The sequence below is a fragment of the Hippichthys cyanospilos genome, chromosome 9, assembly GCF_059441005.1.
Source record: "Hippichthys cyanospilos isolate Australia breed blue-spotted pipefish chromosome 9, RoL_Hcya_1.0, whole genome shotgun sequence".
In the NCBI taxonomy this organism is placed as follows: Eukaryota; Metazoa; Chordata; class Actinopteri; order Syngnathiformes; family Syngnathidae; genus Hippichthys; species Hippichthys cyanospilos.
This window is the reverse complement of record NC_142377.1, coordinates 20,137,043-20,155,406: the sequence shown is the minus strand read 5'-3', so window position 1 is coordinate 20,155,406 and position 18,364 is coordinate 20,137,043. Positions and strand designations below refer to the sequence as shown.

The 18,364-nt window shown below is 40.0% G+C and overlaps 1 protein-coding gene across 2 annotated transcripts; it reads right to left on the bottom strand.

Moving 5' to 3' along the window:
* Window positions 1–514: 514 nt before the first annotated feature.
* nckap1l (NCK associated protein 1 like) lies at window positions 515–17,906 on the bottom strand. Of its 2 annotated transcripts, none has more exons than XM_088423292.1 (31): window positions 17,763–17,906; window positions 16,235–16,345; window positions 16,042–16,134; window positions 15,562–15,618; window positions 15,219–15,361; window positions 15,067–15,157; window positions 14,540–14,677; window positions 13,766–13,814; window positions 13,499–13,655; window positions 12,918–12,974; window positions 12,750–12,846; window positions 12,276–12,385; window positions 12,038–12,170; window positions 11,879–11,960; window positions 11,750–11,808; window positions 11,469–11,614; window positions 11,267–11,399; window positions 10,983–11,102; window positions 10,775–10,914; window positions 10,479–10,610; window positions 8,969–9,187; window positions 8,427–8,557; window positions 7,281–7,378; window positions 6,486–6,579; window positions 6,071–6,153; window positions 5,128–5,208; window positions 3,615–3,708; window positions 3,403–3,519; window positions 1,618–1,727; window positions 1,310–1,390; window positions 515–833 (listed from the first exon to the last, which is right to left on the bottom strand). In XM_088423292.1, the coding sequence occupies exons 1-31, from the start codon at window positions 17,850–17,852 to the stop codon at window positions 717–719; spliced, it is 3,363 nt and encodes a 1,120-aa protein (XP_088279418.1). In that variant the 5' UTR covers window positions 17,853–17,906; the 3' UTR covers window positions 515–716. The 2 variants fall into 2 exon arrangements, with proteins under 2 accessions (XP_088279418.1, XP_088279420.1); XM_088423294.1 differs by having other exon boundaries at window positions 3,403–3,459.
* Between the last annotated feature and the right edge of the window lie 458 nt (window positions 17,907–18,364).

Sequence of the window (18,364 nt, the reverse complement as noted above, 5' to 3'; positions counted from 1 at the left end):
GATCAACCTGTGTTAAGGTCCGGCTGAGAAGAAATATTATCTTCTAGAGAACTGATTATCTCTGAAATGTCTGCTGGTGCTGGATAATACCGCGCTAACCCTCCTGGCCTCAAGGATGATATCCTCGAAGAATTAATTTCATATCTTGGGGTACAACTTTGCAAAGGAAAACTTTTTGTAATCATAAATTGAAATCTTTTTTACAGTCATAAAATATTTTAAATTCTGTAAATATTTTAAATAAATATAAAAAATAAATCACATAAACTAATAACACATTTGCATATAATGACTGCATATAATAACATTTGTTTATATTTTACATTTATTATGACTTTATTTTGACATCCTTTATTAGCAATATTATTAATATTCTGTGGTTACAGTTTCTATAAAGAACTTCAAGCCATTTTAGTTTGGTGACATTAGGTAGATGAAGTAGGCGGTGGGACGACTGGAAACAGATGAGGAACACATGTTGACTCGGGGCCCAAGAAAAGAAAAACAAACTAAATATAATTAAGATCTTTATTCATGGAAAGTTTGAAAGAATAATACACACGTTCATCAGCGACTTTCCAGTCTGAAAAAGCAGGGTTTTCACTTTAGACCCTGTTACGGGATAAAACTGAATGACCAGTGAATTTGAAATGGACATTTTAATACAAGGTGAACAAAATCATAAATCTCAACGTTCGTTGAATGTTGCTTTGTCTTCATCCGAGGGTGATGATAATGGACTTGTACACTTCTCTGTAAGCGTTTCGGAGCAGAACGTATGGAAAGCAGCTTTCTAGCATGTCTTGGCTCAAAAATGCAGACTCCTCCACAATCTATGTAAATAATACAGAAGAGTAATCGCAAATCAGGAGGGCAGCTAGGATTAGTCTATTTTACAACACGCTGTATTGTTTGGTTCCATTCGGCTTGTTTTTTTTTTTCCTCCCTCCCATATTTTCCAAAATGCAAACGTTGCGGAAGCTACTACGAACCATAGCAATATTGTGACAAGAGTTTGGACAATAACACAGGCAAGCAATTATACCTGTGTTCCCATGTTATAATATATACAATTTCTTTTTAGTGATTTTATTGTTTTGGGGGGTGGTGAGGGCGGAGGGATTTTTTTAAAGCATTTTGTAGATTGTAAATGTTTAAATGCAGGTAATTCAGGTTGTGTCGTTGATCGGTGTTTAGCCATAATCGGAATTGAAGCCCGAGCAGGAAGTGGAATCAAACGTTCATTTTCCATTGAATTAGACTTCCAAGTCTTACTGTGAAGCATGTAGTGGAAACTATGTGACTTTACCATGTGTAGGAGCAGGTAGATGGATTCTCTGTTTTTGCTCTCCACGTTTTGTCCCATCTGAAGCAGGGCAGAAGACGCCAGCTGTGTGTGCGGTGGGGAATCAAACACACACACACATTCAAACACTAAAGGTTGTTAACTTGCCAAAATCACTGAGCGTTGTATGAGAGTTGGTGTTTAAAGGCGCACACACACACATTATCATCATACCGGTTGCATTTTTACTGATTTTCCACCCCGGATCATATGTGATAACTTGATTTCAAGTGGAAATAAAAAGACATGGACTGATTTTCTGGGACACTGACCAGGAGAAACTCTTTAAGATGCTGCTCTATATTCTTGCTTTGCACCGTGAACATGGCGGCAGCCACTTGGTTGATGGCCCGCGCCAAGCAGTGAATGTTATTGTTGTGGCCTGATGAAAACAAGAACACATACAAAAGTGTGTGTGTGACATTGCATATTTGGGACACAGGTGTGTGCATGTGCGTTTGTGCGTGTGTGAGACAGCGAAAGTTCATGTCAGATCGAGTGGATACTGAACAGTGTGTTTGCATGTACTTGTATATCCAGACAGTCTGTGTATGTTTGCGCTTTTGTGTGTAAGGGTGTGTTAACGTTTGTAAAGTGTGTGTCTGGAGTTATTATCTGTGTGCTCGAGCACTTTTGTGAGCGCATGGCATGCAGTCAATTTAACCGAAATGAGGATGTCTTTAGGCTGGCCAATTAGCGCTACTCTGCTAATGATCCATTAAGTTTAAGAGGAAGCATACCGGGACATTTGCAGCCAACTCTTTTTGGGACTTGACAATGGAAAGCGGAGGCCAAGTAAATAGCTCTGATAGTGCTATTAACGTGGGTTCTGCGGCAAATAGTCAGGGGTCAGCACACGCCGGCAGCAGCGACCGTATCGATGCACGTCAGTAAACAAAAAGTCTCAACACAAAACACGTGTTTCTCATTAGACGCAGACATACTTGAGAGCGGAAAGTATGACATGCATGCTATTCTCAGGGTGGGGTGTCTTGTTTACACACACACTCCGGGGCACGTTATTAGGTACACTACAACCGAGTTCAAGTCAGTTACCCAATAGGAGTGTCAAAATTGCATTTGAAAAATATGGGAAAAGTCAAATTGTGGAGAGAATTACCTCCCGTGATTAAAGCCAAATATCGTATTGTTAAGTTTAATTTTTTCTTAAATTTAGATATATTTTCAGAGTCCAACCATTCATTCCTAAGTAATTATTAAAATATTTTTGAAAAATTTCAAGCGTTAAGGTAAAAGTGGATTTGAAAAGGATCGGTACGATAAAGTAACTATGAAAAAGTTCCAATTTTCCCATTTTATGGCGTTAAATAACTGCCAGCATTTTCCTCAAACAAAATTTTTGTTAAGAGGGAAAAAGTCTGAACCTTTAGTTTATGTGTAATATTTAAAAGTTGGAAACACATTAGTTGTACTTTTTCATTCCTTATGCTGCTAAATAACGTTTTTTTAAATAAGTGTATATTTTTAATCTGAGAAAAGTTGTCATTTTCATTTTGTATGTAGCTAAATAACGTAACGACAATCATTTTTAAATAAAATGTTAATTTATTATATGGAAAATTCATAAATTTCCATCTCTGATGCTACTAAATAATGCAACTACATTTTTTAACAAAGGTTTAGTAAGGTAAAACTTGTAATTTTCCCATTTTATGTAGCTAAAAAGATAAGTAGGAGTCATTTTCCACTTGCTATGTACAGTAGCTAAATCGCAACTCTTTCAAATGTAGTTGAAAAAGTTTTATGGTACCCATAAGTTTGATTTTTTTTAAATGACATTGTCATTTTTAAGTGGGAAATGTCGTACTTTTTCTCTTCCTATGCGATTAAATAACTTAACCTAAGTTATAAATGAATAAATGAATGATTTCTTCATTGCATTTCCATTGGTTGAAGAAATCAGCTCTCAAGCTTTCTGAACTGTGATGATGCACTTCAACCTATTATGTTCACCATGGGTGATGAATGTCAGATTGAAGGCCGTGTGAACACTTGATCTTGTTAGGGCGTTGCCATTGAACATAACAAATGTGCACCTCCATGCTCTCGGCTGTAGAAAGAGTTGGGGTCCAGGGCCAAGCTCGGCAGGGACACTGCAATGAAAACCAGCAGCAAGCACGACAGCTTGTATTCCTCGCCTACGGATGTGTTATCTAGATGTTTTGTTTGTTTATAGGGAACAATCGTTAGTTAAAACAAAATTGGGACATCATCGGTATCGCTTTTTTTTTTTTACTTTTACGGTCACCTGTTTGCATGCCCCTGATAGCGGAGACGAGCGCCGGGTCCACGTCGCAGCTCATTCCCGCAGTGGAAGCCAACTCAAACACACTAAGTGTCACCTGGAAACATGCCAATGCAGCGATTCTCAAAGAGGGGCATGAAGGCCACTAGTGGTGAAAGAATCGCATATATTCTTATATTCATATATTCTTATATTCATATATTCGCATATATTCATATATTCGCACACTGAAAATGTGTTGTAAAATGTATGTAAAATGAAAACAAGTTATTGCACACAGTATCTTCTCGAGCCGTTCCATATTGAATTGAAATCCAACTGATACGAAACAAATCGAATTGTTTCACTTAACCGTTATCAAATCCTTTTGCACCCCACGTATTGAATCATCTTTTGTCTACTTCTATTCGTTCAAAGGACTTGAACAATGGAAATTTAATCGTATATAATTCACTCTGAACTGTTGTTATGAGTAGCGGTTTCCCAAGGGGACCGATTTGATTGGGGAAACGGATGTTTACTGCGTGTGCTTTCTTGACACGTCATTTGCTTTGTTGGCAACTCCAGTTAATTTCAATGTCAATAAAACATTTGTTTTTGGCTTCTTCATTGACTCTGCCTCTGACTGCGTTTACTGATCACTACAATGTTAGCTTTTTTGTTTTTGTAGTTTCTTTTTGGCCGCTGGCTTTTGAATAACGGCATGAAGGGTTGCAGTAGCCATACGGGGAGAGTCGGGGTTTCACTTCCAATTGAATTTCCAATCTGCCAAAAGTAAGTCTAAAATACCATGTTATTGTGTCTTTCAAGATTCAAGTTATATTAACGTATGATTAAAGCTGTAATGCTGTGAGGCAAAAGTCATGATGTTATCAGATTAAAGTTACCATAGTCATAATTATGAAGTCAAATTTTCATCACAATAGAATAACATAACAAAGTTGCAAATTTTGTGAGATTATAGTCAAACTTTTACAAAGTGGGTACATTTCATGAACTCCACTGGACTTCTCACAATTAGCTAAACAACGAAAAACAAATGGGTTCCAATTAAAGTGACTTCAGGTTGAACGTGGATGTCGCCCCACTTGCGCTGACATGGTGTTTCCACTGATGTGGTCTCTCTCATGGTGGGGCACGGCGGGGTGGAGGGCTGCTGACGTCTTTGGGGTTATCCTAGTCTGCGCTGTGGCACGCCTGTCATGCCTCACTCAGGGGCCAGACGTAAGCGGGGGGCGCCGCGGGTCTCGGAGTGTCATGTTCACATAAGAGCACTCCATTGGGAGATAAAGAATTTAATTTGGTCGGTAATGGCGGGCGCACATTTGATTTGTTCCTCCCTCCTCTCATTTCAATAAATACGCCACATGCTTTGTCCTACTTTTTTTTAACTTTTTGACAAAATTCCTCTTAGTCTCTCATGTAAAAACACGGTGAGGAAGGTCAATAAATAGTGCGTATGTTCCACTTTAGACAGTTTCCGTGAGGTAAATGATGTGACAAGCTGTGTTGGTACCTTGATGTCCGTGTCAGGAGAGACGGAGTCCTTCAGGCATTCGATGGGCCCCATCAGGAAAGGGCAATGCTTCTGCATCACCTGGACAACAATGAATTTGTGATATAAAAATAGAAATGCATTACTTCAGTTCCCAAGGAAATGATTGAAGAAAAGAATGATTTCATTTGATTAAAAAGTAATAATTTCGTAGGTTATTATAGTATTGGGTTCAAAAGAGGTTGTAGAAACGGAATATTTTTAAAATCCATAATTTGACTAAATTGTAAAAATATGTTCATTTGATTAAAACCGTAGAAAATAAGAAATATCCATCCATTCATTTTCTAGAGCCGCTTATTCTTACAAGCGTCACAGGCTTGCTGGTGCCTGTCCCAGCTGACTTCGGGCAGAAGGCGGGGGACACCCTGAACTGGTTTCTAGCCAATTGCACGGCACACAGAGACGTAACAGCCATTCATGCACCCAATCACACCAAAGGACAATTCAGTATGTCCAATCCACATGCTGGGCATGTTTTTGGAGTGTGGGAGGAAGCCGGAGTGTTCGGAGGGAACACACGCAGGGTCGGGGACAACATGCAAACTCCACACAGGAAGTGGTTTTGAACTCTGGTCCCTTTAACTGTGAGGTAGACGTGCTATTCACTGCTTCACCGAGCCTCCCGAAATAAAAAATATTTTATATTCAAATAATTTTTTTTACAGCTCTGGGAGTAAATTGGTTCTTCCGCAAGGTAGACACACGATAACGAATACCCATCCATCCATCCATTATCTGTAGACGGGTGTAGACATGCCAATCACTGTAACACCGCAAAATATTTAATAAATAATATGACGTAAAATACATTGCCGCATTAAAATATGATAACATAATGTCATATTTTCTTCACTTTACGACATTCGCAAACCCACTAGCGGTGATGCTTTTAAACAGTCACCTCTTTGAGGCAGTCCTGCACCATAGATCTGAAGGACAGGATCACTCCGATGATGGTCATCCTCTTCAGAAGGTTCTCGCCTCCTAGTGGGGATGGGAGCATACCTTAGCAAAATTAATTGCCTTTTGTTTTTATAAGGAATGTGCCAGGTGATCAATCATGCGACTTAGTGAGACAGCATGTGACTCATTTTCCAATGTTAACCTCTTACGCTCGGTTCCAAGTAAACAATTGTCAATGTTTAGTACAAGTGCACTTTGGTGCTTGTAACTTTGTTCTTGTATCCCAATGCAGAAAGGCAAGCTTTGATGAGTTTGAGGTAGAAGAACCCCAGAAACAAAGGGAACTGTAAGCCCATTTTGAGTTGGTGTTCCGGTGAGGTGTCCCAATACTATTGTCCCGCCAAATTGCTCACCTGTCAGTCTCCTTTTGAGATTGGCCATCTCCTCCGCCTTTTCAAAGTTGTTCCTCATCTGCACCAAGACGTCCATGTTCTCCACCACCAGTTTCTAGTCATAGAGACACAGAAACAACACGGATTTACCATCATAATACCATTTATGGCTCAACAAATTTATTGTAGGTATGAAATAAAAGGAAATATGACCACCACTTCTACTGTTAACATTACAAATACTACTACTAATACACTTGTAGTCCACTTTCATGCATCAAGAATTCTTTGCTTATTCTGCGCTCTCATCCATAAGGGAAATTTCTCTTCACTGTTTGTAATATCTCAAAGTTAGGAGGAAGAACCTCTTACCACCTCTAAACCGTCCCTGTACCGCCTGTGCAAGAGTAAATACACACCCACCTATCTGAGGACACGTGCACATGTTGTGTTTAATTTCATTTTCATTCCGGAGTTGGAAGGAGAGATTTTTCATCGAGTTGGAAAAGTAAACAGCCACCTTTCACTTATTAGTTACAACGTTTTACTGTAGAAAATGCCAAAGTGGCAAAAATGTGTGTTTGGGAGCACAGGGCTGGACAATCAATATTGTACACAATTCACTTGGAACTATGGTTATGAGTAATGGTTCCTCGAGGGGCCGGATTTGATTCCTGTTTTTTGGCTCTTTCATTCCTTTTTTTCCATTTAGGAAAGATGATGTAAAACCATTGCAGTTGTATTACTATCTTGTTGGAGTGTAAGTGTGCAACGCGTAGATGTAAATGTACTGTTAGTGTGATTCCATTCGGGTACCTTGAGCTCACTGACTTGCGACGTGACATGCCACATGAGGTTCTCGCTCAGGAACTTGAGCCCGTATGGGCCCAGCAGCTCGGCCAGTGCTCGAAGCTCTGTTTGCGAAATCATCTTGGTATCATATTCACATCACAACCCACCAATAAAAAAATAACGTGTGCTTGTGTGTGTGTGTGTTTTACTTTGGAGGAGGTGGTTCATGGACATAGTGTCGATGACTCACTCGAGGTAGGCACATACAGTACTGTAAGCACTGAATTATACACATAGTGTGGGAGAGTTTTCTGTGTGTGTGTGCATGTGTGTAACTCAGCATGTCGGTGTGTGTGCGTGTGTATGTGTTAGATGCTTAACAGAGAGATCACCCACTCCTGCAAGTTGGCTTGGAAGAATTATGCAATTGTTGAGTGTGTGGCAGAACATAATCAGGATATAGTGTAGTTGTATTAACTGTAAATATTTAAATACATTATGTACTTTGTCTTCTGTACATTTCATGCTTACATTTTATTTTGTGGTTAGGGTTAGTGTGAGAGGAAGATCTTAATTTTTTAGTAAATTTGAAAGAATCAAGAAGAAAATTCAATGATTACAATGAAAACGAGAATTTTTTTTTAAATTGAAATAAAAAGATAAGTTACCATTTTATAAGAATTGACTGAAAAATTTACCATTACTGTTACTATAGTTTAGCAATGTACACTGTGAATGAGAATGAATGACTGAAATAAAAGTTGTGCTTTTAGTAGAAACAAATCAAGACATAATTAAATTAACCAGTTGTAGCTTCATGCAAGCAAGCACTACTCATTTGCATTAGGAACGGTCACTAAATATAATGACACTTACTAATTATAATTATCGCAACACCCTAGTTTCATCCTCTGTCGTCATTGTCAATTTGGAATGCATTCGCATGCTGTAATTAATTATTTTTTGTGAATTTTAACTGAAGAGTTTTAGATAACTTTTATTAAGGTAGCCGTCAATGGTTTTAAATTGTGGGAGAAGGTTTGCAAACATCGGATTTTGACAGATAATGGTTTTTAACTACTATTGCCCTTCATGGTAACCATTAGAGCTAAAACAGTTTCGCCTAAAGAGATTGAGATTTGCTTGTTGGGGTTAAATTGCGAGGCTAACCTGATATGTCTGAAAACTCTTCTGCTCGGAAGGCGGGATCATTGTCGGCTATTTGATTGACAAAACACTTCATGGCCGGACAGTGCACAATCAGCGAGTTGCTAGCCAGGCGAAGCAAACTCTCCAGATACCTGCGGTGTGCAGTACGACAAGGAGAACAATTCACGATTAGGAAAATATATGCATTATTACAGGAGCCGTTTGGTTAAAAACAAAAAAAAAACACTTTTTTAATATAGGTCTTGGTTTTTCAAAGCTGAACTGAAAAATGTATAAATGTCTAAACATTGTAAGAGTAAAAATGCCATATTACTAAAAACGACATCAAAAAATAAAATAAAAAATAAAATTACAGCATTACGAAGAAAAAATGTAATTCTTTTGAGGAATGAAGCAACAAAGAACAAGAATGTATGGAAGCATGGCGCTAGCTTTGTGGAATTGCCAAATTGCAAAATGTTTTTATTCAATTGAGTACATTTTGAATACTGTTCATGGATTGAGCAGCTGTGCTTTAATGCCTACGTTTGCACCGGACTCACCAGTTGGTGTAGAGGTTGGTGAGCGTGGGTGCCCCTCGGGAGTCGAGGGGCTGCGTCTGCTGCAGCAGGACGTTTTTCAGCAGCCGCGTCACATCCACGTTGACGTAATTGGGGAGGGTCTGCAGGGTGGACACGTACGCTGTCACACCCGCTAGGAGCTCCGTGGGCCGGGCAATCTCCTGGGTGCTTTGGTTGTAATGGGCCATTCTCATGATGATCCTGGACAAACACGTTCGACACCAACCAATTTCATGCACTCTTTCACATCAAAAATGATAGTAGGATTAAAATAGTTTTTGGAGTAACCCCAATTTATAATCTTCCAAGAATATCACGGAAATGGAATTTATTTAAGATTTTAACCATGGTACAATATTATTGTACAGAATTTACCCTCTGAACAATTTTTATGAGAAGCGGTCTGCAGCTACATGGTGAGAGAAGCGGCGTCAGTCATTGAGTCGTTTCACTTCCTGGTTAGAAATGTTTTTGCTAAAAACCTTGTATTTAATAAGAAATTAAATCATCAATGTGCAAAATGTAATTTATATGCATATATTTGACAATGGAAAATGTCAAATATGATCTGGGCCTTTTAAGAAAATATGTAGTATTTTTGAGAAAACAGTACTGTGTTGTATTTTCCATGGAAGTTGCCCCCACCCCCATACACATGCACACACACAAAAAACTGCACTTTTTTTCAGAATACAGGTTGTGTTGTGCTAAAAAAAGATAAAAATCAGAGTTTTTTTTTCTGATTTAACAAATTAAAGTCTTGTTCAGGCAAAATTAGCCTACACCAAAGTGTCAACTCAAGGCCCGGGGGCCAGATCCGGCCCGCCACATCATTTTATTTCGCCTGCAGAATGCTGATTTGACTTTAAGTGCCTGGCTAAAATACCAACCTTGCTGGTTGTCTTCAACTTTCAAAATGTCGGGGCCAAAAACAGGCATTTTCAGTCATACTGGCACTGACCGAAACTGTAAATACAATGTGGCCCTCGATAAAAATGATTTTGACACCCCTTTCCTACACCATGATTCGCAAAGTAATTCCACTCTTTTCACCCTCAATTACAACTTCATTTTCATCGTACAAACGTTTTTTTTTTGTCAGTATCCCCATGCCTCTCTCCTTGACCGGCCTAGATTGAGTTGCTGGAGGTGCAAATCACAGTGAGCGTTGTGTTACTCTGGGGTGCTAATTTTAGGGTGACTGGGGAGATAATCATCAACTCAAAGGAGGGAGATTAAGCAGAGCTTGCACACATCAAGCATGTGCACATAAAAACATTAGGTTGCCCTGGTGCCAGCCCCTAATCTAAATAACATTTAGCACTGGAATGACGCAGAGCAAAGCAGTGACTTGACTGATTGCCTACAAGTGGCCGCATAGAGATAGTGTAGTTCCACAGGGCACATAAAAAATCCCATTCTAATTCACTAAGAGGCACTTCAGGAAACCTTCATGCATGGCTTCCCCGTCACCCTTTCCCACCGGCCTTACTCAGAAAGGCGCGCCTCCAGATGAGATGAGAGGAACTCGGTGGGAACGACCATGTGCTCAAAGACTTGTATGTCGCTGCACAGGCCGTAGGAGGAGCAGATCTCAGTCAGCGTCAGATGCATCTTGTCCATGCTAAGGCAGAGAGAAAGATTCAAGTTTTTAGGACAAATATTTGGATGATGTGGAGAACAAAATTAAGCTGAAGACACGTGTTCTAAAGATAGAAGAAATGTTGAAATGTAGACATTTCAAGGACTTTGTGTGGTAAAATGTCTTTAGTGAAGAGATATGCTGACTTGGTTGTTATGCTGCGGTTCTTTCTCAGACTTTCTTCTCCCGGTTTTTCCTTCTGGACTTCTCCTTTCTTGGGCATGGCTTTCTTTTGCTTTTTGTAGCGGGCTGCGCTGATAGCCTCAGAACACTGTTTGGGCAGCAACTAGAAGGGGGAAAAAATCTTATTTGTATGTACCGTAATATACTACTAAATGTGTACAGGACTTCGACCTGGTAATTGAGGTTGCACTGCTCAGCGCAAATCTCCAACATGATATTGCTGGTCTGCTTGGCAATCTGCTCTAGGAAGGTCACACACAAACGTAGACTTCGTTTCTCTATCACCTCCTCCTGGAGAAAACAAAAAAAAAACAGTTATACTTTACAAATTGTAGAATTAGCTACTTTTTTCATCAAGTATTACCTAAAAAAAAATCTTAGTGCCCCATAAAGTAGTGTTTGAGAAAGACAGGCATCTATCTCTATTGGTTACCGCTGATGAAGTTAACACTGACCTCTTCAGGACAGAGAGGGTGTACACACCGGTGGAAATTTGAGCAAACATAAGGGAAGGCCATGAGGTATCGCTTCATCGTCATCTCATCGCTGCTTTGGCAATACATCTTCTCAAACAGTCGCGGGTAGAAACTATTCAACAGATCAATGCTCAGTCAGAGTAGAGAAGCAAACGACTGATCAATACACACCAAAACTGACCAGAGAATTGACACGTCAGATGTTTCATGAAGAAGCTCTTCTGTTGCGTCCACCACCTTTGTGTGGAACTGGATCAAGTTCATCACTTTGGCTAAATCAGGGTAGTCCTTGATCAGTAAAGGAGCCTTGTTCACGCTGGTGTAAGCCTACGACATGAAACATTGATCAGTTGGACAAGAAGTGAAATGTAGTTGACCTGTAAATGCCACAGTGCATTTTGGGGTCAAAAACACGATATCCCTAACTCTACGTAACGAGTGTACATTATGCTTGTCGCTTACCTGCAGTCTTAGCCAGTCCAGTCTCATAGCCCTGAAATCAAACTCCTCCTTGCTCTCCACTGCAAACACACCAATGAAAAGCATCAGAGGGATCTAAATGAAGCCTGTCAACCTCTTCCAAGTAATGACCTTGTTTGACTGAAAGCACAGAAAGCGTTGAAACGAAAGAACTCAGCAGAACTGATTCCTCTTCTGGACACACATGCATGTTCTGTGGAGGACAAGGACGACCGGGATGGTTACAGACAAAATACTGAGTAGAAATGTTGGACTGTTCATTTTTATTACCTGGATTGTGTCATTGAGAACCAAGGCATCAAACTGAGCCAGATACTGGATGTGATAACGCTGCACGACGTAGTGGTACTTTCTTACAAGTCCTTTCAGTTTCTCCATGTGGAAGAGCAACTCTGCCATCTGACTTGAAAAGCACACCATGGTCTTTCATTTTAAACGTGTCTACAAATCCAGCCCTCTGAAACCAATTGTTTAGGAGCAGTTTTTGGTGTGGTTTGGAGCTACTTACTTGTCTATATAGTCCTCAGGTGTTTTTACTTTGGGCATATTCTCAGAGTGTCGTACGAGCCATTGGACCTCATCACGGGAGAAGGATAGGGCCATGAAGACATACAGAGCCTTCGGGGATTTCATTCAACACAGAAGATGTCAGTCAAAAGGCAAATGTCCTTTCCTGTGCTGGCATTAATATGTTTGAGCATCGCAAACATCCATCCATGCATTTACCAATTAACCGTGCGCTATCCATCCAGCCGTCAAAAAATCTGATTTTTAATCACAGTTAAAACACCAGTTCAGGATGTCTCCTGCCTATTGCCAACTGGGGTAGGCACCATCATGCCAGCGAACCCAGTGAGAATAAGTTGCAATATAGATTGGATGGATGGCTGGATGGAACATGCAGTAAGTCGGACATTCTTCTAGATGATGAGACGAAAATGCTACAAGGAAACAAGAAGACCATTATTCCAATGAGTCTTACCTTTGGTCCCAACAGTCCTGGTTCATCCTCCAGAACTGTTACCAACTCCTTCAAGGCTCCTCGGAGAAAGTTTCTTCTTTCACGGTGGAGAGCCCCACTATTTGATAACACAGTTCAAAGTAACTCCTATATCCTTTTACATGACTGGCGCAAAATCAGGTACCCCACCTGTTAGCTATGGCGTGATCACGGCATTCCTTGATGTCTGCAACTCGCTTGCCATATCTGATGAAGGTATAATCGTTTGAAATGATCATTTCATCGCAGGACTCCCTACACAGTGGTGCGCTGGGATATGAGTTTAATTCCTCTGTGACCACATGTGTAACTCAAAACACTCTCGATCATCTATCCCTGATGAAATGATGCTTTTAATCCGTTGCAGCCCCCCCTTAAAAAATGATATGAATATTTTACAAAAATACTTTATAAGACTATGCAGCCACGACGATTTTTTATTTATTTTATTTGATTTTTTTTTTTAATTAAATGCCATAAGCATTGTGCTGCTCCTTCTGATTACTATGCCTTGGCTACCTGGTCTGTCAGTAAGTCTATCAACTGTAATTTTGTGGGTGCCCCTGGGTATAAACAGTCCATTCACATTTCTGGATTACATCCATTGAAGCAGTAGAGTACATATTAAAGTCGTCTCGAGGTGTAAAAAATTATTTTACTCAAACTTTCTAGCAGTAAGTACAGTATGTGGGATAGCATAGTATATATTTGCGGAAGGGGAGTTTCCATACCCTTTGATGCTGTCAAAGAGGTCTTCAGAGACTTTGTGTATGCTTAGCAGCTCATCCCTTGTGACAGTGACGTACAAGCCGCTCCGCAGAGCCATTTTCCACAGCTCCTGGGAGGATGGGTTGCTATTCAGGCTGCTGTGGCACAAGAGGAAGCCGACTGGGGACAAAGAGTGGCGTGTTTATCTCAATATCCTCAAAAATGGTGTTATTATTCACCAAGAGAATGACATTAATTGGAGCTCAGTCTTAAGTGGGATGAGCACTTACTGATGATCCAACGCTCCATCACCTCCAAAGACAGATATTCACATGCCATCTGTAAGGGAAGGCATCAGGACTATTAACTGCCAACCGTGATGGATTACTATAAGCTTTCATACTAATGTATGAACATGCATGCAGTGTATTTACGCACTTATAGAAACGAGAGAAATGTAAAAGTCACGTTATACAGTTGTGTCGTGTCATTTTGACGGTTCAATTTGACAGTTCAGCTGAGTTTAGTTTGGGTAAATTCAACCCAAGCGAATCATTCACCTATTCCCAAATGTTTTCGGATATGTCTTGCTTCTGTTTTTTTTTTTTTTTTTTCTTAAGAGCTGCGCAGAGCTTCACACAGACAAGTGGTTCTTATGTGAAAGGGCTCCTGGCGTGCGATGGAAAAACACAAACTAATGAAGTATAAAGGACAAGACATGCACACAGCCATCAAATAATGTGGGGTGGACAATTTAAGCGTAATTTAGAGTGAGTAGGGAGACAAGTGTCAAAGGTGCATAACTGAAAAAATGGAACACATGTTGTTGCTTACTTTACATTATTGTTACAATTTCTCACGTTTGGGAAAAAGTATCCACAAATAATAATTTAACCTGTTACTCGTTATGCTAATTATTTCCATTAATGAATCATTCTTTATTGTATTTCTTTATTGTGACTGGCATATTATATTTACCTTCATTTCCTCATTCATAACTCACGTTTTCATCCATCAATTCTTCATGGATTCATGAAATAAAAAATGGTTGGTGACAGACTTACAGTGTCGCAGCAGGCCGGGTCCAACATGGTGGCCGAAGCGTTGAGCAAGCTCAATAGCTGGGCTTTCCGCCACTCGGCCACTGGCAGATTCCTCCGCGGGTAGATCATCCTCAGAGACAGCAAAGCAGCTGTCACCGACTAGACCGCCGTACAAGACAATTATACTGTAAATACCCCCCAAAATCTTATACACCGAACCCTCATTCATCATAAGCGGTGTTCAAGACATACATGTTACAGGTATAAAAAGATAGGACAAAATGGCTGCCGCTGAGGTCAATAAAGCCAGGTGGATATTGCTACTCGATTCAAAATTCCACAATATTACACATTAACATTCAATAAAATGTTAACCAGAAGGCTGGATTTCGGCTAGTGGGTCCACGTATAACATATCGAAAAGAAAATTTGTGAATTGACTTCCCCTTTAACTCAACACATATTTCAATATCGGGAGATAGCACCAAATCAATACAATATTTTATTTTCCAGGACTTAGTCCTGAGAGCAAAAACAGTGAATGAAACCTTAGTATGAGGGCCAAACTCTTCAGTGAGTTTCTTCCAGGGATGCTCGTACTCCACAAACATTTGGCCGAGCCGCGGGTATGAGGGGTCGCTGCGGGTTGCAGAGGCATGTGAGAAGAATGTGATGACATCCCAATGGAAACGTGTCTCACCTGCTTCCTTTGCTCATCTCATGAGCGCAGTTGAACATACCCACAAGAGCCTTCTTCTCATCAATTCGCGCAAGTGTGACGATAACCGAGGTGTACGTTATTATCAGGTCCAAGTAGCTCTTGGTGAAGTCAAAGTTTATGGCCTAGAATCCGAAATTCTGTCAGTCTAATGCAGGGCACCGGCATACTCAAAACAAGCCAAATTTTAGGTTTTTTTTTTAATCTCCTTTATGACAAAGCTGACAAATTTCCAATTATTGGATGTCTGTAAATGTTTTTATTTTAATTCAATGTTTTTCCCCTAAATTCCTCAGAAAAAAAAGTGTCCATTAGACATACTTACAATATCAAAGAAGCACTGGCTGGCATCTATGGTGTTCAGTAACTCGTACACGTGGTCCTAAATCAGACAAATATTGGGGAAGAATTTGATTAAAACCAAATCCACACGGATGCCAACAAAGCAATAACGCGCGCATCAGTTGTCACTGACTTCCTCCGCACACACCAGCCACGCAGATGATTTCATCACCCAAAATGAAATTGCATGAATGCATCACTAGGATTGAGTTATCATGAATGCTGACAATGCCTTGACCTCCATCATGCAGATGCTTGCATAAGTGTAACAAAATGTGCCTGACTAAACCCGACGCAAATTTGAAAATCAACTATTTTCAATGTCAGACTAAATCGCTCTATATGCAAATTTAATCTTCCGTAAAGATAAGATGGGAGGAAACAGTGGAAAGGTGATAAAAACCGTCTACAGCATTTTAAATATTTTTTTTTGTGTAATTCGGTGAATTTAATTGTCAGTTACCCTGAACTCGATGACGTCCAGAAAGGAGTCATAGTAGCTTGTTGTGGCTTCCATCACTTCAGACTTTTGTCGCTGGATGCTGGTGAGACTTTGCTGTGATGAGAGGGTTATAATTATGTTGGTTTTTTTTGTGTAAAAATGTTGTGTCAAAATAAAATAATTTAAAAAAAAAGGACAACAGCAGAATACTTACTACAGTTCCACGAAAATCAATGTTAGGGAATTTTTTGGTGATATACTTAATTGCAGGCTCCATGGTCTTGTCTGTAAGGATGGGAGGCCGCAGCTTAACATCTGCACAGATCTGGACCACAGATCGAAAATTATTTGAGTTGAATTTGTTATTCACTGCATTATTTGCTTTATTTACTGCATATGCTTGTATGGCAGTCGCTCAATACAATGCCGTAAGGTCTCACACCGTAATACCTTGAGCACTGAGCAAATTTTACTTTTATTTCCAATGGGAACGTTTGTTTTGCCATGAGAATAATGATATTGACCATAATCCAGAGCAATATTGGAAAGAAATACTGGCAGATGATGAGTTTAAAATTGCGCTCCCACCTCTCCCTTCAGCAAGCAACCCGTAGCTGACCTTGAGCAAGATGGCGAGCGTTCAGCCTGTTACGCCATCAATGACTGACTTCCTGATTGACTGATGTGAATTCAGGCCGAAAATAAAGTGCAAGCATTCAGACAGGTTACCGTATTTTCCGCACTATAAGGCGCACCTAAAAGCCTTACTTTTTTTTTTTAAGCTGACGCTGCGCCTTATAATACTGTGCGCCTTATATAGCGATCATATCACGTGCCGACGGCATAAACTGAGCTGACATTCCCTTGAGCGCAGCTTCATCTAGTCGATACATAACAAAATGCAAATTCAGCCCGGGCCACCACTGTAGTTTTGATTCCATGCGCACCTAAAAGCCTTAAGTGTGTGTCATGAAAACACCACCTCCCTGACATTACTTCTGGGGAAAAAATAAAACTGTTGTTTATTCTTTTTTGGAGTGAACAGAGCCGTGAGAATGCGGAAAATACGGTAATCAAGTCTAAAAACAGATTTTCTAAAAATACATGTCAAATTTGCATTCGTATTCTATCTCATTGTTGGGCAGAATGGTGGACTTGTGCTTGGCCTGCTTTGTATGGAATTTACATGTTTTCCCCATGCTGACCTGCGACCAATCCAGGGTGGATCTCCCATCAACCGCTCCATCTCCCAAGTGCTCAAGAAAATAGATGGCCGGATCTCATTTCTTGCCTAATTCCGACTTAATTTGACGGTTTCAGACCATCTGACAGTTAACGCCCACTTACTGGCTGCACTTCCTCTTTGGTTGAGTGCAATGGAGGAAGACAGGAAGTATGTTAACGACAACAATTGGCAGATACTTTTGTTTAGGTTCACTTGCTACGACCTCAAAATTGTAGTCGGATTTCAGATCTTCAAGCTTTCTCAAGTCATGAAATTATCTATTTTAACTTAACCCACTTCAGCACACAGAATAACTTTAAGTTTGACTTTATGTACCAAAAATTTGTTTCTGATTACTGATGATCTATTGTACAAAATGTAAGTATGTATTGTATATTATCAAATTAGATCATAAGTTGTCATAAGTTGATCATAAGTGCTTCTCTGAATAGATTTTGAGTGTGACTCAAGTTCCTTAGTTCTTGTTTTTGGTTGTGACTAGTAGTTCTGCACTCACCTTCTTGATGTAGTTCATGCGTATCAGCACCCCGTTCCCCCTGCCATTCAGAATGGTGAGCTTTTCTGCCAGTTTCTGATGGTTCTCCATGGTCCTCACCAGCTTTGCAAGTAACCCTGCTCAAACCCCGGCCTCCGCTACGCAGGGTCCTCAGAAACAAGCCAGTGCACCCAAGGCGTCACGCCTGCCGCTGGGTCACATGTGGCTTGTGGTTGTGGGTGGAGTTTGGACTTGTTGGGGTGAGTTTGTTACAATCATTTTACTTTTTATGAAAAGTAAAAAAAAAAAAAAAAAAAACACCCCTGAGCATGTATTTAACTTAGTCTCCTATCAGGGGCTGAAGCGCTTTTATCCCAGTGTCGAAAAACTCTTTGAACTTTATTTGAAACGTGCGTCCTCGCTTCTTCCACACGATGCTCTATGCTCCTCGTACTTTTAATGAATGATACTTACACTAATGACTGCACTTAAAATGAGCTTTTTCTGGACCTCATGAAACTTATTCCAACACACTAACTTAAACCAATGACAAAAATACAAGGATAGAATAAAATAGACTATATATTGAAGAACACACAATAACAAGTTATACATACAAATTA

Bases quoted from the DNA above. Each gene is read 5' to 3' on its own strand.
- nckap1l (XM_088423292.1), bottom strand. From the start codon at position 17,852: ATGGAGAACCATCAGAAACTGGCAGAAAAGCTCACCATTCTGAATGGC. The intron at 16,346-17,762 runs GTGAGTGCAGAA...TCTGTGGTCCAG, and splicing joins GCATGAACTACATCAAGAAG to ATCTGTGCAGATGTTAAGCT. The intron at 7,379-8,426 runs GTTAGCCTCGCA...TTTCGCAAACAG, and splicing joins AGAGTTTTCAGACATATCAG to AGCTTCGAGCACTGGCCGAG.